This window comes from Pempheris klunzingeri, chromosome 14 (assembly GCF_042242105.1).
Source record: "Pempheris klunzingeri isolate RE-2024b chromosome 14, fPemKlu1.hap1, whole genome shotgun sequence".
In the NCBI taxonomy this organism is placed as follows: Eukaryota; Metazoa; Chordata; class Actinopteri; order Acropomatiformes; family Pempheridae; genus Pempheris; species Pempheris klunzingeri.
In genome coordinates, this window is record NC_092025.1 from 24,849,182 (window position 1) to 24,870,463 (window position 21,282).

Sequence of the window (21,282 nt, forward strand, 5' to 3'; positions counted from 1 at the left end):
TAACGCCTCTGGATTCTTTCTTTACTGCTCTTCAGACGAGCCCCCAGTGTCAGTCAGCAGAGGGCTGGACCGTGATTCTGTATCATCACTTATTAATGACCGTGATGGTTTGAACCTGATTCTGCATCAGCTGGAATTAGAAACTAACTTGTTTAATGTGCAGCAGTGAACGTCGTTAATATGATGATGATGATGAAGATGATGAAGATATCGCCCAGCCCTCAGTGGTCCAGTTAACATTAGAATGGTTTTATTCCAAAATCTGTAGAGCTCCTAAGAGGTGAAGGACGTGATCAATTTCTGGCACGCACAAGAACCAACAACACTATTGATCGCTCTCCAGAACTATCTGTCAAACCCCCATGTGGTGATCACATGATGATCGCTAATGTAACGGGGTCGGGGCTCAGAGGCGGTAACGGGGCGTGGGGGGGGGGGTGATTGTTGAGAAATGAGCTGCAGTTCTGCTTCCAACTTTTTGCACTTTGACAGTTTTGTACAGTTTTGTATTCTCGCTCATCGTCGTGCCTCGACATGCCGTCACGGTCGGCTGGTTTTCATTCAGACGTGTTTCAGAGCGGCCGGCCTGACGGACACACGCTCTCTTCTCCGAATGTTTCTTAGTGACGTCGTACTGTCTCGACTTCGCGTTAAGAAATGCTCGTTGTGTTTCGCTGCTTTATTTCCTGACTCATCACGTCTCAGAGAGTCCGTCTGTCCTGCTTCAGCCCGGCCGGAAATATCTCAGAATCAGTCTGCACTGTTATTTTCTTCTACTAAACACGAGTTAAAACGTGTAAATACAAACAAAGTCACAGCAGAACGCACGTTCATTTACCTGTAAACTCAGTGAACTTGGATGTCTCAGTTCTCTTTCACTGTCATCTGTTTCCAGAGGCAGGTTGGTTAGGTTTAGGCAGCTAAACTAGCTGGTTAGGTTTAGGAAAAGATGGTTAAGATAATACAAATATAAAAAGCAGGTACATGAAACACAAAATATCTTTAAGGTGCAAATAACATCTGCCCTTAAAAAAATATCACGCCCAGCGAAGTAAAGTGTTTCTGTAGCCGTCACGGCTGCATTGCATTGTGGGATATTGATACCAGTGATGTCAGACCAACAAACTGTAGCAGGCAAACGTACGGTGTTTTTACAGGTTAATTATTTACTGAGCTGAATTTTCATTAAAAGAAGAAAAAGCTCGGCCCACAGTAGATTAATAATCTGACAGTTTTGTAGTTAGTTACAGAAATATTCCAAAATATAGCAGATTTAACGTCATATCAGACTTTTTTAGTTTTCATATCGTCATTCGATATTTGTCTTTAACATCTTAAGTGTCTTAAGATATTTAAAAATAATCACATTTTAACATTTTGCTGTTTTTTACAGAACCGAACTTCATATTTTCAGCATCATGTTGAATATTTACAGTAAATATCGGAACATAATTCCAAGAATATCATTTAGTTCATAACAGCCTTCATCAGTCGTTTTATTTTGCTGTTTCACCATCAGAGCGGGTTTTGTTTCTGTGTGATCGACTTAAAAATGGCTTCTGTGTGTTAAAATCATTTTAATAAGCTTTTGGAGACGACTTGTTTTCTACCAATGAAATAAAAAGAAGCAGGACGGACTCTCTCTGAGGCGACGCGCTGCCAAATTCATCCAGCTGTACAGACGCACTGTAGCTTTAAGAGCGTTTTCTCTTTCTCGTTTTTAACTTTGCACATCTCATACTGTCTGAAGAGAGAAACCGATCTGATGGATCAACACGTCAGTCGTTTGCTGCTCCAACGATTTTCAGCTTCAGAAGAATGTTTTAAAGCCAAAAAAAAAGAAAGAAAGAAGAGGAACGTTAGTGTTCACCAGTGTTTCTGTCGCTTTCCTCTCGCTTGGTTTTCTTTAAATGTCGTCTGAAGCGTCTCAAAACATCCAATAATGATCTGTTTCTTTTCTTCTGATGCACATTTCCAGCCTGACTGGAGATTTTCCTCATCTCCTGTATCTGTTTTTAAAAGTTTGATACGATATCCTGACGCTGATGACGTCCTGCTGTGTTTAAGTTGGTTTAAACACCGATAAGTTAACTGGTTTAAACCTCCAGTCAGGCTGAACTACGTTATTTTAATTGTTTTATGTTAAACTTTCTGTTGTTTTCTTCACACGATGCCAGTGATTCTTTAATTAGTCCTTAAAAAGGTTCTTGAATCGATGTGCCGAGTGTCTGAGACAGAAGTCTGAGCACCGAGCGAATAATCAAAGGTTTTTCAGTATTAAAGCGACGTTTCACTCTGGGGGAAAAACGCCGCGATTTCTCAGCACAAAAATCAAACACTGAAAATGACCCTTCCAGCGACCCGTAGTCCACCTGGTTCGGTCCTGATCGGTCCTGATCGGTTCTACAGGAGCCCAGAGAGGACAAACGAATCAGTTTGCTCACCTGTGATCACATGACCACAAGCGCACACGTGGGTCACATGGTTGAAAGCTCTGGGAAAAAGTCAAAACTTGGTCCTTCAGTTGAAATACTTTTTTTTTTTAATTTCTGTTTCCAAAGTCAAGAAAGATCTTAAACTCTTAATTTAGTTTTCACGATCAGAAAGTGATTTCATGATCTAATCAATCAAAATGTTCGTTTTCTTTCTTTGTGACATAAAAACTAAATATCTTTGGACTTGACGGGTGTTTTTACCGTTTTCAGACATTTTTTCGCCAAATAATGAAGCTAATTAAGAATAAAAGTCAAAGAAAAAGATTTATTACTGTTTTATTATTTTTAGAGCTGAAACCATTTATTGGTTTCTTGGATGACAGAAAGTTAATCAGCAGTAATTAATGCGATCTGTTTGTCGTTATTAAGTAATTGCAGATTAATCAATAGTCAAAATAATTATCTTAATGTAAAAAGTTTGGTTGGTCGTAACCATGGCAGCGAGCAACTGTTCGAGAAAGAAATTAAAGTCACAATATTCATAAGAAAAAAAAGAATATTCTCAGATTAAAGTGGTAAATATACGAGAAAAATTATAACTTTTCTTTGTCACTGAGGCTTTTACGCCAGCAGTGGACGACCTTATATTAATTATCTAAACTATTATTTTCCAATCACATTTGACATCTCCCACTGAAATCTCATTGAAGACATCCATCCTCCTCTCAAATCCTAAAATAAAAAAATGTAAAAATAAAATAAAATCTTATTTTTTAAACCTACAGTGGTACGACGTCTTCATTTACAACAAAATCTTGACTTACTGGTGAGTTTAGTATCACGAGAAAACAAAAAAGGGAAAATACCCGGCGCCCCTCGGAGAACTAAAGGTTCCACCAAAAAGTTTAAAAACTTCCCAGTTTTAATGCTAAGCTAAGCTAGTAGCTAGTTAGCTAAGCTAGTTAGCTAACTCTTCACCACAAATGAGATGAATCTTTTTTTCTGCATCAACTTTATCTCATCTACTTTCACCAAGAAAAGTTTGATCATCTAAAGACTTAAAACTTTGTGAAGCGAAAAACAATCAATTAACTTTTTTTTGTTTTCCCCAAAAAATCCAATTATTTCACTGAATTCTGTCATTTGTTGAGTAAAAACGTGAATTGTTTTTTTTATTCAATGTTTTTGGGTCAAGCGTTGATTTTAAAGAAGTGCTGACGAACGAACCAGAGTGAGTGACTTTAAAAAGGGCTGCTGGAGTTTATCGGAGACGACAAAGGGAACTAAAAGCACATCTGAAAACATCATTCACAAGTATTTTCAAAGTGTAAATAGCTTTTCTTTCTTTTCCTTTTGGACAAATTCTCTACGTAAAGACAAATGAGATGATGTATTTTTATGCAACTGTAAAATAAAAGTCTATATTCAAGTGTTCATTCCCTCCTGACGGCTGTAAAAACGACGCAGAATGACCTTTTAGTTTTTAGTGGAAACGATTCATCTACACACTATAAATATATATTATATTGTATATGAAACTATCAATAAAAGAAAATCTGTATCATATCAGAAAATGTGTTTGGGTTTTTTTCTTTAACTTCTTGAATCTTTTTCTTTCTAAATATTTATGCCATCAGATTACAAACTGTAATATATAATATATTTAATTAGATGATTCACAGAAAACTAATCGGCAGCAGTTTCCATTATCAATCACAATGTTTAAAATATTTGCTGGTTAAATTTTCTGTTTTCTTTCTTTGTAAATGACAAAAAAAACTAAATATCAGACATTTTTAGGCCAAATAATGAAGCTGTTATTAAAAAAAGGATGAATTAATAATAGTCAAAGAAAAATGTCAAATGTCAAATAATAATAATAATAAATCAGTTAATTAGCACAAAAGATGAAGAAAAAGTGGAAGTCAAAGACTAAGTTTCCAATTAGATAAATTAATTCCATCTTCACAGTAAATTATAATAATTAAAACAGTCTAAACAGAGCAGCGACGTGGAACCTTATTTCTTTAACGGCGAGAGACAAATAATTTTATGATCCTGTTTTAAATTATAATTAAGGAAGTTAAAGTCTCAGTTTGTGGTAAAACTGTAGTAAACTGAATTAATAGCCTGTGAAAATAACCAGTGGTGCTAAAGCCGTGATGTGTGCCACCAGACTCCATTGACAAAAACAGCAATTTAACTTGACAGAAAACGGGAGATGCTGGTCTCTCGCTGCCTCGATCCCTTAGTTTGTTTGGGCTGTTGTGTGACGTTTTTGTCTTAAAGAGATACTTTGGGTCTGAACTAATGAGTTAAAACACTAAAGTCACAGCAGCTAGACTGTGAACACTCCTGTGTTCTGTGTGGTTAAATTAAGACTTTTATCAATGGAGTCTGGTGTCTTTGAAGAGAACGACACAACAGCTGTTTGTGGTCAGTTTAAAAGATTTTACAAGTCAGAAAAGTCTCAGTTTGTGGTAAAACCGCTGATATCAGACTGTGAAGATACGTCCTCAGAGAGTCATCACACCCAGACGTGTCATGGCGTCCAGCTAGACACAGCAGGTCAGATAACTGTACATTAGCGTAGCATAGTTAGCTCGCTAGCTAGCAGGTTTGACACCAAACTAAATGGTTCTTTACTATCTTCTCCACAAACTGAGACTTTACCGACTCTAAAATCATCTTTTAAACAGACAAACATCATGTGAGAGATTCAGGGAACGATTCAAACAGGATCGAAACAAGACAAGACAAGAAAACTGTTCTGAGTTCAGTTTTTTTAATTAACATAATCCAAACTGTTTTTACATCATCGCTGATCCATAAAATGTTCAAAGTCAAAAAACAAGATGTTCTAAGTTGCGGCAGCTGCAAACATGATCTCCAGCGTTCAGACGGGTTAAAGCCTGCTGACGGCTCAGGGTTTTATTCTGTCGTCAGTCCGTCACCAGAAACTGTTCAAACACGTCAGCGCTCGTCCCGCCGCCACAAACACTCACTCAGGATTCATCCACCGCTGAAAATAGTCCCAACAAAACGCACCGTTTCCTGTTTGTTGTGTAAAAACTACGGTGAGCAGCTGTTTTAAATGTGAAACTAAACATCTGTGAGGTGTTTTTACAGATTTAACAGACAGGAAGTCAGACAGGAAGTCAGACCAACCATCGATGTCTTCGGTCTGAACATGACGATCAATCACAGGAGAATTTATGTCTTCAATCTCAGATATTCATGTTTCTATAAGTGGTCAATTTAGAGGAAAAAAATCAACTTCATCACGACATAAAAATATACTTTCCAGTCACATTTAACAACAAACAAGTGATTTTAGCCAAGAAAACAATTTTTTTTAATGAATATTTGCATGTTTTTTTATGAATTTGTGAGTTTTTTCCCATAAATTCACCACTTTAGTCTCACAGGAGTTTTTTTTCCTCATGAATTTTTACAACAATCTTGAGAAAACTGAAAAAGTTTCACTGATTCATTAAAACCAATCAATTACACAGAGTCCTGGTCGACTCGGGGGGGATATTTCTTGACAAACCGCCCCCTTGAGTTCATTATTTGTTAGTTTCATGAACGTATTTTGTTCCCTCCATCTGTCGCTCTGTGGATTTAACAGTTTTTTAAACTGCGCTCGTCTCCAGGCGACAGACGTGAAGCACGTTAACTCGTTAATCTGACTTTGCACTAATGATCCTCAACAGAGATCATTAACTCCACATTATCCTTCACAGGACGTAAAAACTTTAGCGATTCTTTTGGTCTGATTCCTAAAACTGAAGTCTTCAAACGGAAACTAAAACATAATTCACAATCAACACCTGACCTGAAGTTCATCCGCCAACATTTCTGTGAAGAAATACTGAGATTATTGTTTGAGGGAGGTCAAGGTAAATTTGGGATTAAATCTCGTTTGGGACGTCATAATCTCAGAATATTCAGGTTTTCTCTTGTAAATTTCAGACCTAAAATATCACAGAATATTTAACTGTTTTTCTTGCTAATTTACGACTTTAATCTTTTTTTTTTTTTTACTCAGATTACTTTCATGTAATCTTTTTTACTTTAATCTCAGAAAAAATATCCAAGTTTTTTCTTGTAAATTTCTGAATTTTCTGTCTCTCATCTCAGAAAAGATCCGGTTTATTGATCAGACTTCCTAAATGTTACACACACTATTAGCCCCCTCACCATCACCCATATTCTTCTGTTTGATGTCCACAGTGGCTCTCAGACTGCTTTTACTTTCTAAATCAAAATGTTTTAGTCTAAAGTGACGTTTCTTTTTGATGAGGATTATGAGGAAGTGTTGGCTGATGAGCGTCAGGCTGACAGGAGAGTAACAGAGGGAGAGACGGAGTAAAAAAATAAAAATATACAGGACTGGGAGGCGGCTCGATGCTGGCTGGTGTTTCAGCGGGACAGGAGGGGGAGGTCACTGGAGTTCATGATGAGGCTGGAGTCCAGGTTCAGGCTCTCTGAGGAAACAGGAGACAGGTCAAAGGTCAAGAGTGAAGCTCTTCAAAACAACATCGACAAAGTTACAGGACAGCGTGAGCGAGGAAGATCGATCTTCTTCTTCTTCATGTCCCTAAAATGTGTCCAACCTCAGCTAGAAGGTTCCAGAAGTCACTAAAGCAGAATGAGTGAGAAAAGACTTCAGACTGGAGAAACATGGAGAAAATCCAGGAATCAGACATGTTGTTCATCAGAGGAGACTAAAGAAAGACAGAGAACATGTTGATCCAGAACAACAGTGGATCTAAAGATCTGTGACCCTCCAGAGGAGATCTGAACTGTTTCAGGTTCTACTTTCTGAGCGACGGAGATCTGACAGAACAGAAAGTTTTCCTCAGAGCCTCCACTGAACACATCAGATCTGAGTGGAGTGATGAGGAGGCTGTAGCCTTCCTCCTTAAACTCACTCTGACCGGAGCTACTTCATCAGCACTGCCGATGAGGAACATAAAGAGATGAAGGAGACCAGACGGAGAGGAGGATCGTTCACAGGAGCTACATCTCGTCTCCTGTCCACCTTCTCCGTGTCTCCTGCGGCGCCACGACTCACTGACCTTGGTCAAAGTTGAGCTTCTTGCTGGAGGAGCCGTCGCCGAGTCCTTCGATGTCGACCAGGTCACTGTTGACGTCCGAGTCGTTCAGAGCGCTGAGCGTCACGTCTGCAGGGAGGAGGGCAGAGGGGTCTTCATCATCATCATCATCATCATCACCACCATCACCATCACCTTCATCATCATCACCACCACCACCACGACCTTCATCACCATCATCATCACCATCATCACCACCATGACCTTCATCATCATCACCATCATGACCTTCATCATCATCACCATCACCATCATCATCATGACCTTCATCATCACCACCACCATGACCTTCATCACCATCATCATCATCATCACCACCACCACCACCATCACCATGACCTTCATCATCACCACCACCATGACCTTCATCACCATCATCATCACCATCATCACCACCATGACCTTCATCATCATCACCATCATGACCTTCATCATCATCACCATCACCATCATCATCATCATGACCTTCATCATCATCACCACCATCACCATCATCACAATCGTCATCACCACCACCACCACCATCATCACCACCATCACCATCATCAACAGCATCATCATCATCATCATCATCATCATCATCATCATCACCACGTCCAAGTCACTTCCTGTTGTTTCTCACCTGCCGTCTTCTGTTTCTTGATGGGCGGGGCCAGGGAGGGGCTGTTCTGCATGCCCGTTGCCACGACAACCTGCGAGGCCGGCACAGCGATCATGGCGGGGGCGGCGGGGGCCGGCGTCATGGCGACGGCGGCTTTCTTAACGGTCTTCTTCGGGGACTCGGAGGAAATGGGGACCCTGCTGTCCTCATACAGCTTCCTCTTCACCGTGCTCTTGATCTGAGCGCTGAGGACGGAGACACAGACATGAAGCCAGTTAGCTTAGCTTAGCCTAGCTTAGCATAAAGACTGGCAGCTAGCCTGACTCTGTCCCCCTCCCAACACGCCGTCTTCCTCGTAAATTTACGACTTTGATCGCAGAGAATATCTCGTTTTTCTGGGTAATTTACAACATTAATGTCTGAGAATATCTGAGTTTTTTCTCATAAATTCAATCAATCAGTTTGTTCATAAAATAGAAGTCACATGTTCACCAGCAAACATCGGAGGTGTTGTTTCCCTTGGACAGAGTTGTTTCCACTCTTGTTATGCTAAGCTAAGCTAACTGGACGCTGTGAGAGGATGAGGATGTGACTCTGCTAGAAAGAGATGAAGAGGAGACTTTTTACCTTTCAGTGTTTTTTAAGGAGTAAAAACTCTTTTGCCAATTAGCACGAAAAGTGACTTTATAATCTCTATAATCTTTTTCTCGTAAAGTCGTGAGTACGGTCTCAGAGAATATCAGTTTTCTCTTAAAACAATGAGTTGTTTTCACACCTTATTTTTTACACTTTTGCCAATTTAGCATGAAAAACACCTCTGACTTTTTGAAAACAACCAAATCCTGGAAATCTGCCAGGACTTAAATCTGTTAATTTAACTAACAGATTAAAAATAAGGGGTTCAGTGAGTACGATGGAATGAGCCGTTACGATCAATCCTCTGAATCTGTCTTTAATATTATTTTCAAGGTCAAATGAGGTAAAAATGTTGCTGCCAGATTTTAGATTATTGTGCAAACATCAGAAATAGGTGTTCGTCATGAGTTTTCTGCATCGATTATTATTTAAAAAACAAACTACCATGAAAAGCACTCCCTCATTGATCGGTGGTGAATGTTACAAATTGAAGCCAGTTTCCAGTTTTATTAAAACATGTTTTACACCTTTTAGCATTAAAAAGAAACCCTTCAGAATGACATCATGAATAACAGGTGAACTGCCCCTTTAGCACACTTACACCGTGCGCTCCTTGATCACAGTGCTGATGTTGTTCAGGTCGTCTCCAAACCGACGAACCGCCAGACGCAGCATCTCGATCTCCGTCTCCGTCCATTTGGCTCTGAGGACGAACACAACGACTCGATCAATTGGTTCGATCGATTAACTTTGGCTGATTATTATTATTATTATCATTTACAACAGGAAAGAAGAGCGTTCTTCTTCTTCAGCTTCTTCATTGGTCAACATAAACCCAGAGTCCAGTTTATTAGGAACACCAAGAGCAGTGAGTCCTCCTCCATGAAGCTTAAGATGATATTATTTTCATCATTATTGTTCAGCTCGTTCAAATCAATCAATAAATATGTGTGTGTGTGTGTGTGTGTGTGTGTGTGTGTGTGTGTGTGTGTGTCTCACCCTGCAGGGCTGGAGTCTGACACCGGGTGCAGCTGCATGGTCAGCTCTCCCAGCTTGGTGAAAGCAGCTCCAGCTGCTGAGAAAATCTCCCCCACCTGCACCGAAGAGGATCATGACTATTAGAGTCAGCACTTAATAAAACACGAGTCCTGTACTGAAGCTCATCCACCAAACAGCCCTTTTAAAATAACTGAACATCATTAAGAAGAGGGTTCACGCCACTGCAGGCTAGTACATCCAGTGATCAGTAAAGTTTGGATTTCTATGTTAACTTTACATGTTTGACACTTTATTAGACGCCGAATCAACTATGATGTGGTATTTATGTAGGAGGGAAAAGCTGAAGCACTTCTCATCGACTCTTTATTTGGGCTGTACACAAAAGCATAGAATTAACAGTTTTTTGAGTGGAGTTTTGTGTGCGCTGCGTGACCTGATTTGGCTTTGATGCACACTTCCGTGCTCCATTGGGAGAGTCTCCTGTGAGCAGGTGAGAACTTACCTTTGCAGAGGCGGACGTCATGTCTCTGAAGGAGTCGGAGCTCTTTACTTTAAACTTGTTCTTCAGTCAAAACAACACGAAGAGACCCAGCTAGCTGCTAGCTAAAGTTAGCTTCTGTAACGTTAGCTAGCTCGCTGTTGTTAGCGGGCTTCCATAGAGACCTCGGAGGATTTCTAAAGAAAACGCAGGTGTTTGTGAGTGAAGATCAGACGCTGCGAGTCAATTCTGAATTATTTAAATTTTACATAATTAGAAGAAAAAATATAAATATCGCACAACAAAAGGAAGACAGGATAAAGGGAATGTTGCGCGACTTTGGAGCTTGAACGCCATTGGTCAGCCTAACAGGAAGGGGCGGGGCGTGCTGCGTAGTGATTTTCATTGGTCGCTGCGTTGCGTGACACGATATATGTCGGAATTCCCCGAATAAAACCGAGTGATGCGGATCAGCTGACTGCGAGGCGCTTCGTCCTTCCATGGATCATTTCTCGGTTTAGTTGATCAGAATTAAAACCCGCTCCTGATCGATCGATCACACCGAACACCGGCATGCCGTCCCTTCTTTTCTGCGGGCCGAAGATGGCTGCGTGCGGGATAGTGATCAGCATCTGGGGGGTCATAATGCTGGTAAGATATATGGATCTACGGGAGTGGGGCCCGACTATTTCCTGGAACGGTACTGGCTAGCAGCGAAGTGTTCACGGTCACGTCGGCGGTTTTTAATTAAAATGAATATCAGACACCTTCAGTGTAAGTTTGTATGATTTGATTTAGTTTATGAAACTTAACAAAACCGTCTGTGTCAAACTAATTCTTGAACCCGGAGTCACCACCGGTAAATAGACGGAGCCCAAGTAGGCCAAGCTGAATGAACCAGTAGCAAATCAATACACCGTCTGACTGATCGATTAGCTGGAACTATTGGCCGTATGAGAGAAGCACTCTTGTATTATAGATGAGTGTTTTTGTGAACACAGTCTGTTGATGGTGCTAAACATCTATGTCTGTGTAATTAACACTATGGAGGCGGCTAATTCCTGGTGTTTCCCTCAGGTGAGTGGTCACACCTGTGAGGATGGAGGTCTTTAATAGTATTTACATTTATGTTGTATTAACATTCATTAGTTTGGCTCAGATTGTCGCTGAAACACATTTCTGATGTCTGTTGAGGTTTTTGTAGTTATTGATTATTTAAATCATTTCAGTGACACAAATATTAATGAATTAATGAATTAATGAGTCTGCAGTAGATTTAATGTCGTTAAGATCCACGTTTTTAACGTGATTAAATTCAGGAAGTGTTCAGTGAATCATGTGACTCTCATCATGTGATGCTTCAGAGCAGGAAGTTTCAGTTTTTCCACCAACAGACTTTTAGTCAGAAGGAAGCAACAAATAACATGTTTTACTTATTTAATCTGTGGTTTGGTGGTTAGTTTGTTCCTGAGAGAAAACTAAAGGATACCAGGGTCCTCTGTGTCCACATCCTGGTGTCTGAGTGACTGGTAGGTAGTAAAAGTGTTGGAACTGGTCCAGTAGATCACCTCAGCCAGCAAGATCCTTTTGGTTTAACCACAAACAGCCGTTATATCGCTCTCTGCACACACACCAGACTACATTCACTAAAACAGGGATTTTAGAGAACAGGACACAGGAGCTGCTGCTCTGCTGCTGCCTCCATCAATTAGTTTGTATGTGTAAATGTGTGTTACATAGATATTATATTTTATCTGAACGACCTCTTTAAAACACCAAAGTCACACAATAACACAAACTTACAAACTGATGGAGGCAGCAGCAGACCAGCAGCTCCTGTGTCCTGTGAGCTAAAATCCCTGTTTTTGTGAATGGAGTCTGGTGTGTGTGCAGAGAGCGACATAATGGCTATTTGTGGTTAAACCAAAAGGATCTTCCAGGTGTTTTAGATTGTTATTCTAATTGTGTGACAGCATTATGGAAAGGATCCCTACAGAGAGAGACCTGAGAACCTCAGAACAGAGTTAATCATTAATCAGATTAAATGCTGATAATGATAAATAATAAAATGTCATGTGACGCTTCCTGTTTCAATAGTTCTGTCCACTGTGTTGTTCCCCCGCCCCCCCACTGGGCCCCCGAGCCTCACGTTGAGCCTCTCTGTTCTTCCAGGCGATGCTGGGAATCTTCTTCAGCGCCAAGTCGGCCGTGCTGATCGAGGACGTCCCGTTCACCGAGGAGGACATTCACAACGAGTGAGTCGCTCTCTGGTTAAAACGGATCCTAAAACTGAATCCTCAACACACGACACGACTCGTTTCATTGTTGTTTCGCTTCCATTTACTTCCACTCACTGCGTCCAGAATTCATGAGTGGGAGAAACAGTGAGATCAACTTTATTAATCCACTAATTCACTCATCACAGCAGCTCAATATCTGGAGGAAGACCGTAGAAGGACATGAGTGACAAAAACACACTATAAACATAAATACACTCTTTACAGATGGACACAGCGACCTGAACCTGATCAATATGAATAAATGACTTGTCAATAAGTCTAATTTCACCCTGTGGGTTGTGGAGTAAGTGAGTAATAATCAAATTATTCCATCATCTGGATCATTACAGGATCCCAGATGATCTCTGTGAGATTAAAAGAGCAGACGTGTTCAAAATGTCACATTAACAAAAGGAACAACAGCTAATCAGCCATTTTAATTTATTTTTTATGTTATTTGTTTCTTCAAAGTTGCTTAGAAGCAAAAAGAAATTGTGAACTTCCTGGTGTAAGATGTACATGGACGTCTGTGGCTCCACAGAGCATGCTCACTAGGTTCCTGTTAGCCTCCCCCCCCCCCCCAAGTTTGGCTTTGTGGTCGTCGCCATCTTGTTTTTTTGGAGCCAGCAGTGACGTTCGGTTCGTTCCACTTTTTGGGCCCACAGCGCACCATGACGGACGCCATCTTTGTAGTCCCACACACAGTTCTCCCCCCTCTGGAGAGCTGCACATGCTCAGTTCTGACCAGGTGGCTCCAGGAAACCTACGACGAGTTTCAGGTTAAATAATCCTGAGTCTGTGTTTTAATCTGCAGTCAGAAGTGACGGCACAGTGATGATGTAACATCAGGCGGGGCGGGGGGGGAATACAGCGGCCATTTTGTTTGACTGTTTTCTGACATTTTAGACGTAGCGAGGAAACGAGCGGCAGATGAAATGTTCGTAACCACTTTGTTCTTCTGTCCTGCAGTAAAAATCCTCCTCAGAACATCTACCAGCTCTACAACCAGGTCGGCATCAACTGCTTCATCGCCGCCGGCATCTACGTGGCGGTCGGCGCCGTGTCGCTCTGCCAGGTGCGACTCAACAAGCGGCAGGAGTACATGGTCACATAAAGAGCCGCCGACCTCCGACCTCTGACCACATCAGCAGCTGGAGGTCACTTCCTGTCCATAAAGTTTCCGTTAGTGTCACAGCTTCCTTTACGGCGACCAATCAGCAGCTGGCGTCACTGGGGTGGCTTTTAAATCTCTGCAATCTGATTGGCTGAGGGTAGCGTGGTGAGGGGGGGGTGGTCAGAGGCGCCCGAATAATTTATTTTAGAGTAAAAATCTTTGATGTTTGTTGTTGTTGTTGTCGTTGAATGAAATCTGGCGTCATTCCTTTGCCATAAAAACGATGGTCATCACTTTTCCTTCATGGCTGAAGACATTTTTAACGAGAAACTCCGTCTTCACTTCACTTAACGTGCGTTTAAAGATTTAGATCTTCAGCCGTCTTGTGAGCGACGACACAAACTGTCGGCTTTATTGTCTGAACATTTTTCCATCCCGGTTCAGAAGAGTCGACAGGAAGTGAATGACGGGGAAGTAAAAGTGTGTTCAGGCTGTCTGTGATGCTCCTGTGGATCAAACCTACAAAGGGTCATGTGACTAAATGTTTTGGTGGATAATCCTTTGCAATAAAGTGTGTGTGTAAAAACAAAAAGGTCGTCGCCTCCATCCTTTGAGCTTCATACACTTCAACAACAGATTAGTGTCGATGCTGAATCAGGAAAACGTTCTTTGAGTCTGAAGCTCACGAAGATTAAAACATCAGAAGAGATTTAAACAGGAGATGTGACGTTCGAGAACGAGTCGAGTCTTTTGAACGGCTCTTTTATTCCCCGCGCTGCCTTCATGTGTCACCTGGGTGCCCCACGAGTCTGAGTCATCCACGCTGCCTTCACGTGAACGACTGAGTCTGAGTCGTCCACAGCACGCTGCATTCACCTGAACGCAGCTACAGGTGTGCAGCATCAGGGGAGGAGATATTAGTGGGCGCCGCCCGACCAGACTGAAGAGATTTACATTTAGCACTGGATCAATGAGCAGGAGATATTAACGACTGGAGAAAAGTCATTAGTTATTGTTTCCATTGTTCTGATGTGGATTCAAAGAGCTGAGTTCCTGCTTGTAAAGTAGTTCAGGTGAACACACACCAGGTAGTTTAGTACAATTATACATTCACATTTGTATCATGTCTTAATTTTTATTCTAGTTTTATTTATATTGTTTAATATATATATATATTCTTATTTATTTTCATGTTTTTTCTGTATTGTTAAAATGTTCATGTGTGTAAAATTTCACACTAAAGTTATTCTGCATGGAAGTTATCTGCAGCCTGTGTAGTTTTTATTGAGCCACAAATTTTTTTAGGTGAAGAAAAAATTCTAAATAGTGATCTCACTGTCAGAGCATGTTGGTACGGCACCATCTTATGGAACGATTACTCTGAAAACACAAGCCACATGAAATTAGAATCAATATTTCAGAATAAATATGTAGAAGTTTGAATTATTCTGAACTAAATCTTATTTTACAGCTGCTACCAGTGATTGTTTCCTTAATGTTACCCCTGGTTGACTTCTAATAAATAAATGAATATAACAAATAGTCTTTTGAGCGGCTATTTGAAGAGAGCCATAAATCCCATCTCTAATTTAAACACTTCAGTCTGCTCCATCAGACGTTCTGTGATTGTTCTAGTGAACTGGAGAACATCTGAACCCAGAAGAACCCTTTTCTCCTGTCAGTGACATTATGCAGGATGTAAAACAGACTAAACGGAGCACAAGGAACATGTATTTCTTATTTCTGAGAACCTGTCCTTCAGTTTCCTTCCCTGTAAGGAAAGCAGCTATTGGCTGTCCTAAAAGTCGCTAGAAGTCGCTAAATGACGTCACCATCTACTTTGCATAATGTGATTTGCCTGTAATTGTAACAAACGCTGTAGGAGGGGGGGATGACGTGGGCAGAGACAACAGGTGAGACAACAGGTGAGTAAAAGACACCCTGAATATGTTTAGAACTACAAATGAACTTTCTTCTGTTGATTCTTGGTTTGTTTGTTGTTGTTGGGTTTTTTTTTGGGAGGGGGGGGTTCTTTTGTTTAGTTTTCTTAAGTTTGGTTTCGTTTCTAACTTTGGAGGCTACAACGAGTCACAGTGAAACAGCCTCCAGTGCTCTGGGGCGGGGAGGGGGGAGCGGCAGCACTGCTCCCTGGCCAATCAGTGGCCTGCAGTCTGGTGATGTCACATTGTCAGCTCCACTCAGCTCGCTTGGAACCCCGGCAGAGGAGGGACTAAAATAGTACCTGGTACCAGGTACTAGGGCCGGTGGAAACGCAACCTAAACCGTGCCGAGTCGAGCCGAGTAGTGCTGGTGGAAACGCGGCATTCGTGTGCTCACTGCGCAGTGTGTCTGTAACCCTCCCGCTCAGTGTGGACACACAGACACCACCGCACATCTTCACCAATCACGTGCGGCTTTAACAGAAAAAAGAAAAACAAACAAATCGGCTCCCGTCGTTCACTTCAAAGACACAGACACACTACCGGCTTCCCGCCCTGAGAGCAGGAGGATCAGAGACGGTGAGAAAAGTCTTTAAAAACTCCTTTATTCATGTTTTCTTCTGTAAAAAGCACTTTGATCATTAAAGAGGAGTCTGCTGTCTGTGTGTGTGTGTGTGTGTGTGTGTGTGTGTGTGTGTGTGTGTGTGTGTGTGTGTGTGTGTGTGTGTGTGTGTGTGTGTGTGTGTGTGTCACAGATGCCTGGTATTTCAGAGAAGGACTGGACCTCCGCTCTGACCTCCATCCTGGAGGAGCTGGAAAACTTACAGTACAATAAATTGATGGAATTCCTGGACAAAATCCCCCGAAGTGAGAAAACCAGCAGGTCCAAAGTGAAGATGCCTGGAAAGATCCTTCAGCACTACGGACTGGAAGGATCCATCTCCGCCATCAGGGACGCCATGGAGTGGATCCCCAGGAGGGACGGAGCGGTCCAGGACCTGCTGCGCCCCTTTGTGGACAAACTGAAGACCAAACCTGAACGGACAACTCAGGGTGAGTTCATACGACCCATTCACTGAGTGTCCTCAATCACGTCCTCATCCACACCGACCAATCAGAGGACGCTTCTTTATACAGACTGATACCGACCAATCAGAGGACGCTTCTTTACACAGACTGATACCGACCAATCAGAGGACGCTTCTTTACAGACTGATACCGACCAATCAGAGGACGCTTCTTTATAGACTGATACCGACCAATCAGAGGACGCTTCTTTATACAGACTGATACCGACCAATCAGAGGACGCTTCTTTACAGACTGATACCGACCAATCAGAGGACGCTTCTTTATAGACTGATACCGACCAATCAGAGGACGCTTCTTTATACAGACTGATACCGACCAATCAGAGGACGCTTCTTTATAGACTGATACCGACCAATCAGAGGACGCTTCTTTATACAGACTGATACCGACCAATCAGAGGACGCTTCTTTATACAGACTGATACCGACCAATCAGAGGACGCTTCTTTATACAGACTGATACCGACCAATCAGAGGACGCTTCTTTACACAGACTGATACCGACCAATCAGAGGACGCTACTTTATAGACTGATACCGACCAATCAGAGGACGCTTCTTTACAGACTGATACCGACCAATCAGAGGACGCTTCTTTACAGACTGATACCGACCAATCAGAGGACGCTTCTTTATAGACTGATACCGACCAATCAGAGGACGCTTCTTTACAGACTGATACCGACCAATCAGAGGACGCTTCTTTACAGACTGATACCGACCAATCAGAGGACGCTTCTTTACAGACTGATACCGACCAATCAGAGGACGCTTCTTTATACAGACTGATACCGACCAATCAGAGGACGCTTCTTTATAGACTGATACCGACCAATCAGAGGACGCTTCTTTATACAGACTGATACCGACCAATCAGAGGACGCTTCTTTATAGACTGATACCGACCAATCAGAGGACGCTTCTTTACACAGACTGATACCGACCAATCAGAGGACGCTTCTTTATAGACTGATACCGACCAATCAGAGGACGCTTCTTTATACAGACTGATGCCGACCAATCAGAGGACGCTTCTTTACAGACTGATACCGACCAATCAGAGGACACTTCTTTATAGACTGATACCGACCAATCAGAGGACGCTTCTTTATAGACTGATACCGACCAATCAGAGGACACTTCTTTACAGACTGATACCGACCAATCAGAGGACGCTTCTTTACAGACTGATACCGACCAATCAGAGGACACTTCTTTACACAGACCGATACCGACCAATCAGAGGACGCTTCTTTACAGACTGATACCGACCAATCAGAGGACGCTTCTTTACAGACTGATACCGACCAATCAGAGGACGCTTCTTTACAGACTGATACCGACCAATCAGAGGACACTTCTTTATACAGACTGATACCGACCAATCAGAGGACACTTCTTTATAGACTGATACCGACCAATCAGAGGACGCTTCTTTACAGACTGATACCGACCAATCAGAGGACGCTTCTTTACAGACTGATACCGACCAATCAGAGGACACTTCTTTATACAGACTGATACCGACCAATCAGAGGACGCTTCTTTATACAGACTGATACCGACCAATCAGAGGACGCTTCTTTACAGACTGATACCGACCAATCAGAGGACGCTTCTTTATACAGACTGATACCGACCAATCAGAGGACGCTTCTTTACAGACTGATACCGACCAATCAGAGGACGCTTCTTTATACAGACTGATACCGACCAATCAGAGGACGCTTCTTTATACAGACTGATACCGACCAATCAGAGGACGCTTCTTTACAGACTTTACTATGATTGACAGATTTTTGGTTACATTTAAATCTTTGAATGTAATTTTCAGGGCTGAAGAGAAAAGGTGGTCTCTTGGAGGGAAACGTTCCAGCAGCAGGTGAACAGAGGAGCCGACAGTAAAAACTGTTCTTATTATTCTATGATTTCTGTTTCATGACGATGACTGACGGCTGTTTCTGCTCCTGCAGGTCAGCAGAGGAGCTGCTCGCCTGGAGAGGTCAGAGTTCAGAGGTCATCTCATGTATTCTTACACCTGTTCTTTAGTTCATCATGATGAATGAATGAATGACATGTTTACATGCTTGTTTTCCAGGGGAGCAGCACTCGTCCTGCGGTGAGTTTCTGTGTCACTGGATCATCTTCTCACCTTTAACAGTCATGTTTGTGTTTGTGTGGCTCACGGAGGATCTTTTCTCTCCGCTGGTTTCAGGAATCCGTCTGTGGCCTGAAGTCCAGCGATCAGCTCGCTGACAAAGACGCCTTCACTGGGAAAGTTGTTGGGAAAACTGAGCTGAGACCATATGTAAACCAAAGAAACGTGAAAGGTTGTTTCTTTGAAGTGACCGTCGTCAATGAGACGGTCTGCAGGAGGATGATGGTTTATGGAAAGGATCACGATTGTGAAATCAAAGAGGGGAGATCCTACCTGTTCCAAAAGCTAATAATAGACGAGAGTGGGGTCATTAGGGTCACCACAGCGAGCCAAGTGTCCGAGACGAGTCCTGTCGCAGTCCGGGAGGAGCTAGAGAAGAAAGCTCGGAGGCTCCTTTACCCAGAGAGTCCAGTTTGCTCCATTGCTGCAGCAAAATCATGTGCAGACAAGACGGAAGTGAGTGTTGAAGGAGCCGTCACACAGGTGAGTTTAGGGAGGTTCTTTCCAGTTTTGATGTGAAAATGATGCAGGAGACTGAACCCAGAGGTCAGACTGACCTTTACCAGACAGCCTGTTGTTGAATTTATGAAAAATGAATGAATTTCTGATGTTTTAATGTCGTGCTGCTCTCAGATCTATCCTGTCCAACCGGTTAAGGTGCGCTCCAAACGGTCTAAGACCAAGAGGCAAGATTTCTACCTGAAAGATGATACAGGTTCCATCAAGATCAGCATGTGGGGCGTGAAGACCAAGCAGAGCGAAGGATTATCGGTCGGAGACGTCGTGACGGTCACCAACGTGAGGACCAATGAGTACAACCAAGACGTGTCGCTGAATTCAACCGATGGCACCAGAGTTCACTCAGTAGGTGCAGTGACTGTGTGACTGTGTGTGTTCACCTGGAAACTGACAGAAAGTCGCTTCTTGTCTTTGATAAAACACCTGAACCTGTTCATGTCGACCCGTCTGTCTGCAGGTTCAGAGTGTCGGCGTCCAGGTGGTGAGAATCCAGATTAAAGCGATCGTCAAAGCCTCGATGACGGAGACGCAGCTGAAGGCCGAGTTCAAGCATCAGCTGCACACGTTGGTCGTGTCCTCTAAACTTCTGGCGAAGGCGTTTGGCTTAAAGCTGGACGATGGTTTTAAAGACAGCCTGGTCAGTAAACTGCCGCTGTCAGCAGAGGCAGAAATACAAGGAAACACAATTCAGAAAATGACGCCTGCTTAAAACCTGTCAAATAACGTCAGTAAGACAGTTTATAAAAGTCTGATAACGACGTACCGGCTAATTTTTGTTTTCTTTATCCTTGCATTTATCAACTGAAGAATTGTGAACTTGATCCGTCCTCCTGCCAGTTCGAAATTAGCAAACAAAAGATTTGAAGTTTCAATAAGAAATGGTAGCTAGTAGCAGCAATAACACTAAGTTAAGCCTTTAATGTGATAAACTCCCTTTTAACTGGAAGAACTCCCCTTTAACTGGAAGAACTCCCCTTTATCGGGAAGAACTCCCCTTTAACGGGAAGAACTCCCCTTTAACGGGAAGAACTCCCCTTTAACTGGAAGAACTCCCCTTTGACGGGAAGAACTCCCCTTTAACTGGAAGAACTCCCCTTTAACTGGAAGAACTCCCCTTTAACGGGAAGAACTCCCTTTTAACTGGAAGAACTCCCCTTTAACGGGAAGGACTGGATTTACTTTAGTGCACTGATTGGGCTCATCTGGCTTTATAGATCAGTATAATTGGGTATCGTCTGCATAACAGTGGAGATTAATGGAGTGTTTCCTGATAATTGTACCCAGAGGAAGCTTAACCCTTTCATGCATGAATTATGATCACCTCAGTCAGGAAGTGTTTTATTCATCTTTCTTCATGAAAAACAAGAATTTTTTTCAACCCATATTTTATAACGATATTTTTATGTCCAGTAGTTGAAATGTAGCTACTGATGCTTGATGTACACTTCAGTGGACATGTGATTAATCATAATTTCCTCCCAATATAAAATCAATACTTAGACTCCTTAGATGTTACTTGATGTCTCCATAGTTTTCTTACCTGCAGTGGTTTCTTTTTATAGAAGGTTTGAACAGAAGAAAATGAGCATGAACTTGGTGTTTCTGGCTGTCGGCCATCTTGGCTCCACTCTTTTTTTTTCCACTTGCAGTGTCTCAGCAGTGTGTAAACACCTGAACACATTTTGGATCTCATTGATGATTGATTACATTTTCACTCTTTTCTACTTTGAGCTCATCTGTTTGTTTGATTGTATTGATTTTGGTGATAGTTTTGTATGTCAGGTTTATCTATCAATCAGTCTTTATTGATTTAGCATTCTAATTTGATTTGGATTCTAATTATTGATCGTTCATGTGATCATCACTTTAAAGCTGCCGGTCAGTTTAATCTGTTGTCACTGAGTAGTTGATTTA

General features: G+C 42.0%; 3 protein-coding genes across 3 annotated transcripts; 2 read left to right on the plus strand and 1 right to left on the minus strand.

The window, feature by feature from the left end:
- Positions 1–5,203: 5,203 nt before the first annotated feature.
- bacc1 (BPTF associated chromatin complex component 1) lies at positions 5,204–10,625 on the minus strand. The gene is made up of 6 exons (XM_070843594.1): positions 10,294–10,625; positions 9,792–9,886; positions 9,394–9,495; positions 8,178–8,401; positions 7,520–7,624; positions 5,204–6,925 (listed from the first exon to the last, which is right to left on the minus strand). The coding sequence occupies exons 1-6, from the start codon at positions 10,312–10,314 to the stop codon at positions 6,861–6,863; spliced, it is 612 nt and encodes a 203-aa protein (XP_070699695.1). The 5' UTR covers positions 10,315–10,625; the 3' UTR covers positions 5,204–6,860.
- Positions 10,626–10,716: 91 nt separating this feature from the next.
- Positions 10,717–14,254, plus strand: rnasekb (ribonuclease, RNase K b). Its single transcript, XM_070843678.1, has 3 exons — positions 10,717–10,920; positions 12,442–12,524; positions 13,518–14,254. Exons 1-3 carry the CDS (start codon positions 10,843–10,845, stop codon positions 13,660–13,662), a joined length of 306 nt encoding a protein of 101 aa, XP_070699779.1. The 5' UTR covers positions 10,717–10,842; the 3' UTR covers positions 13,663–14,254.
- A 2,103-nt stretch (positions 14,255–16,357) lies between these two features.
- Positions 16,358–20,077, plus strand: LOC139213430 (uncharacterized). Its single transcript, XM_070844119.1, has 7 exons — positions 16,358–16,655; positions 18,526–18,573; positions 18,665–18,693; positions 18,790–18,810; positions 18,907–19,332; positions 19,483–19,713; positions 19,826–20,077. Exons 1-7 carry the CDS (start codon positions 16,358–16,360, stop codon positions 20,075–20,077), a joined length of 1,305 nt encoding a protein of 434 aa, XP_070700220.1.
- Positions 20,078–21,282: the final 1,205 nt, after the last annotated feature.

Coding starts and splice junctions, on each gene's coding strand:
- bacc1 (XM_070843594.1), bottom strand. CDS start 10,314: ATGACGTCCGCCTCTGCAAAG. Junction 9,887..10,293: donor TGACGTCCGCCTCTGCAAAG/GTAAGTTCTCAC, acceptor TCTTCGGTGCAG/GTGGGGGAGATTTTCTCAGC. Junction 9,496..9,791: donor TCAGACTCCAGCCCTGCAGG/GTGAGACACACA, acceptor GTTCGTCCTCAG/AGCCAAATGGACGGAGACGG.
- rnasekb (XM_070843678.1), top strand. CDS start 10,843: ATGCCGTCCCTTCTTTTCTGCGGGCCGAAGATGGCTGCGTGCGGGATA. Junction 10,921..12,441: donor TCTGGGGGGTCATAATGCTG/GTAAGATATATG, acceptor CTGTTCTTCCAG/GCGATGCTGGGAATCTTCTT. Junction 12,525..13,517: donor GAGGAGGACATTCACAACGA/GTGAGTCGCTCT, acceptor TCTGTCCTGCAG/TAAAAATCCTCCTCAGAACA.
- LOC139213430 (XM_070844119.1), top strand. CDS start 16,358: ATGCCTGGTATTTCAGAGAAGGACTGGACCTCCGCTCTGACCTCCATC. Junction 18,574..18,664: donor GGGAAACGTTCCAGCAGCAG/GTGAACAGAGGA, acceptor CTGCTCCTGCAG/GTCAGCAGAGGAGCTGCTCG. Junction 19,714..19,825: donor ATGGCACCAGAGTTCACTCA/GTAGGTGCAGTG, acceptor GTCTGTCTGCAG/GTTCAGAGTGTCGGCGTCCA.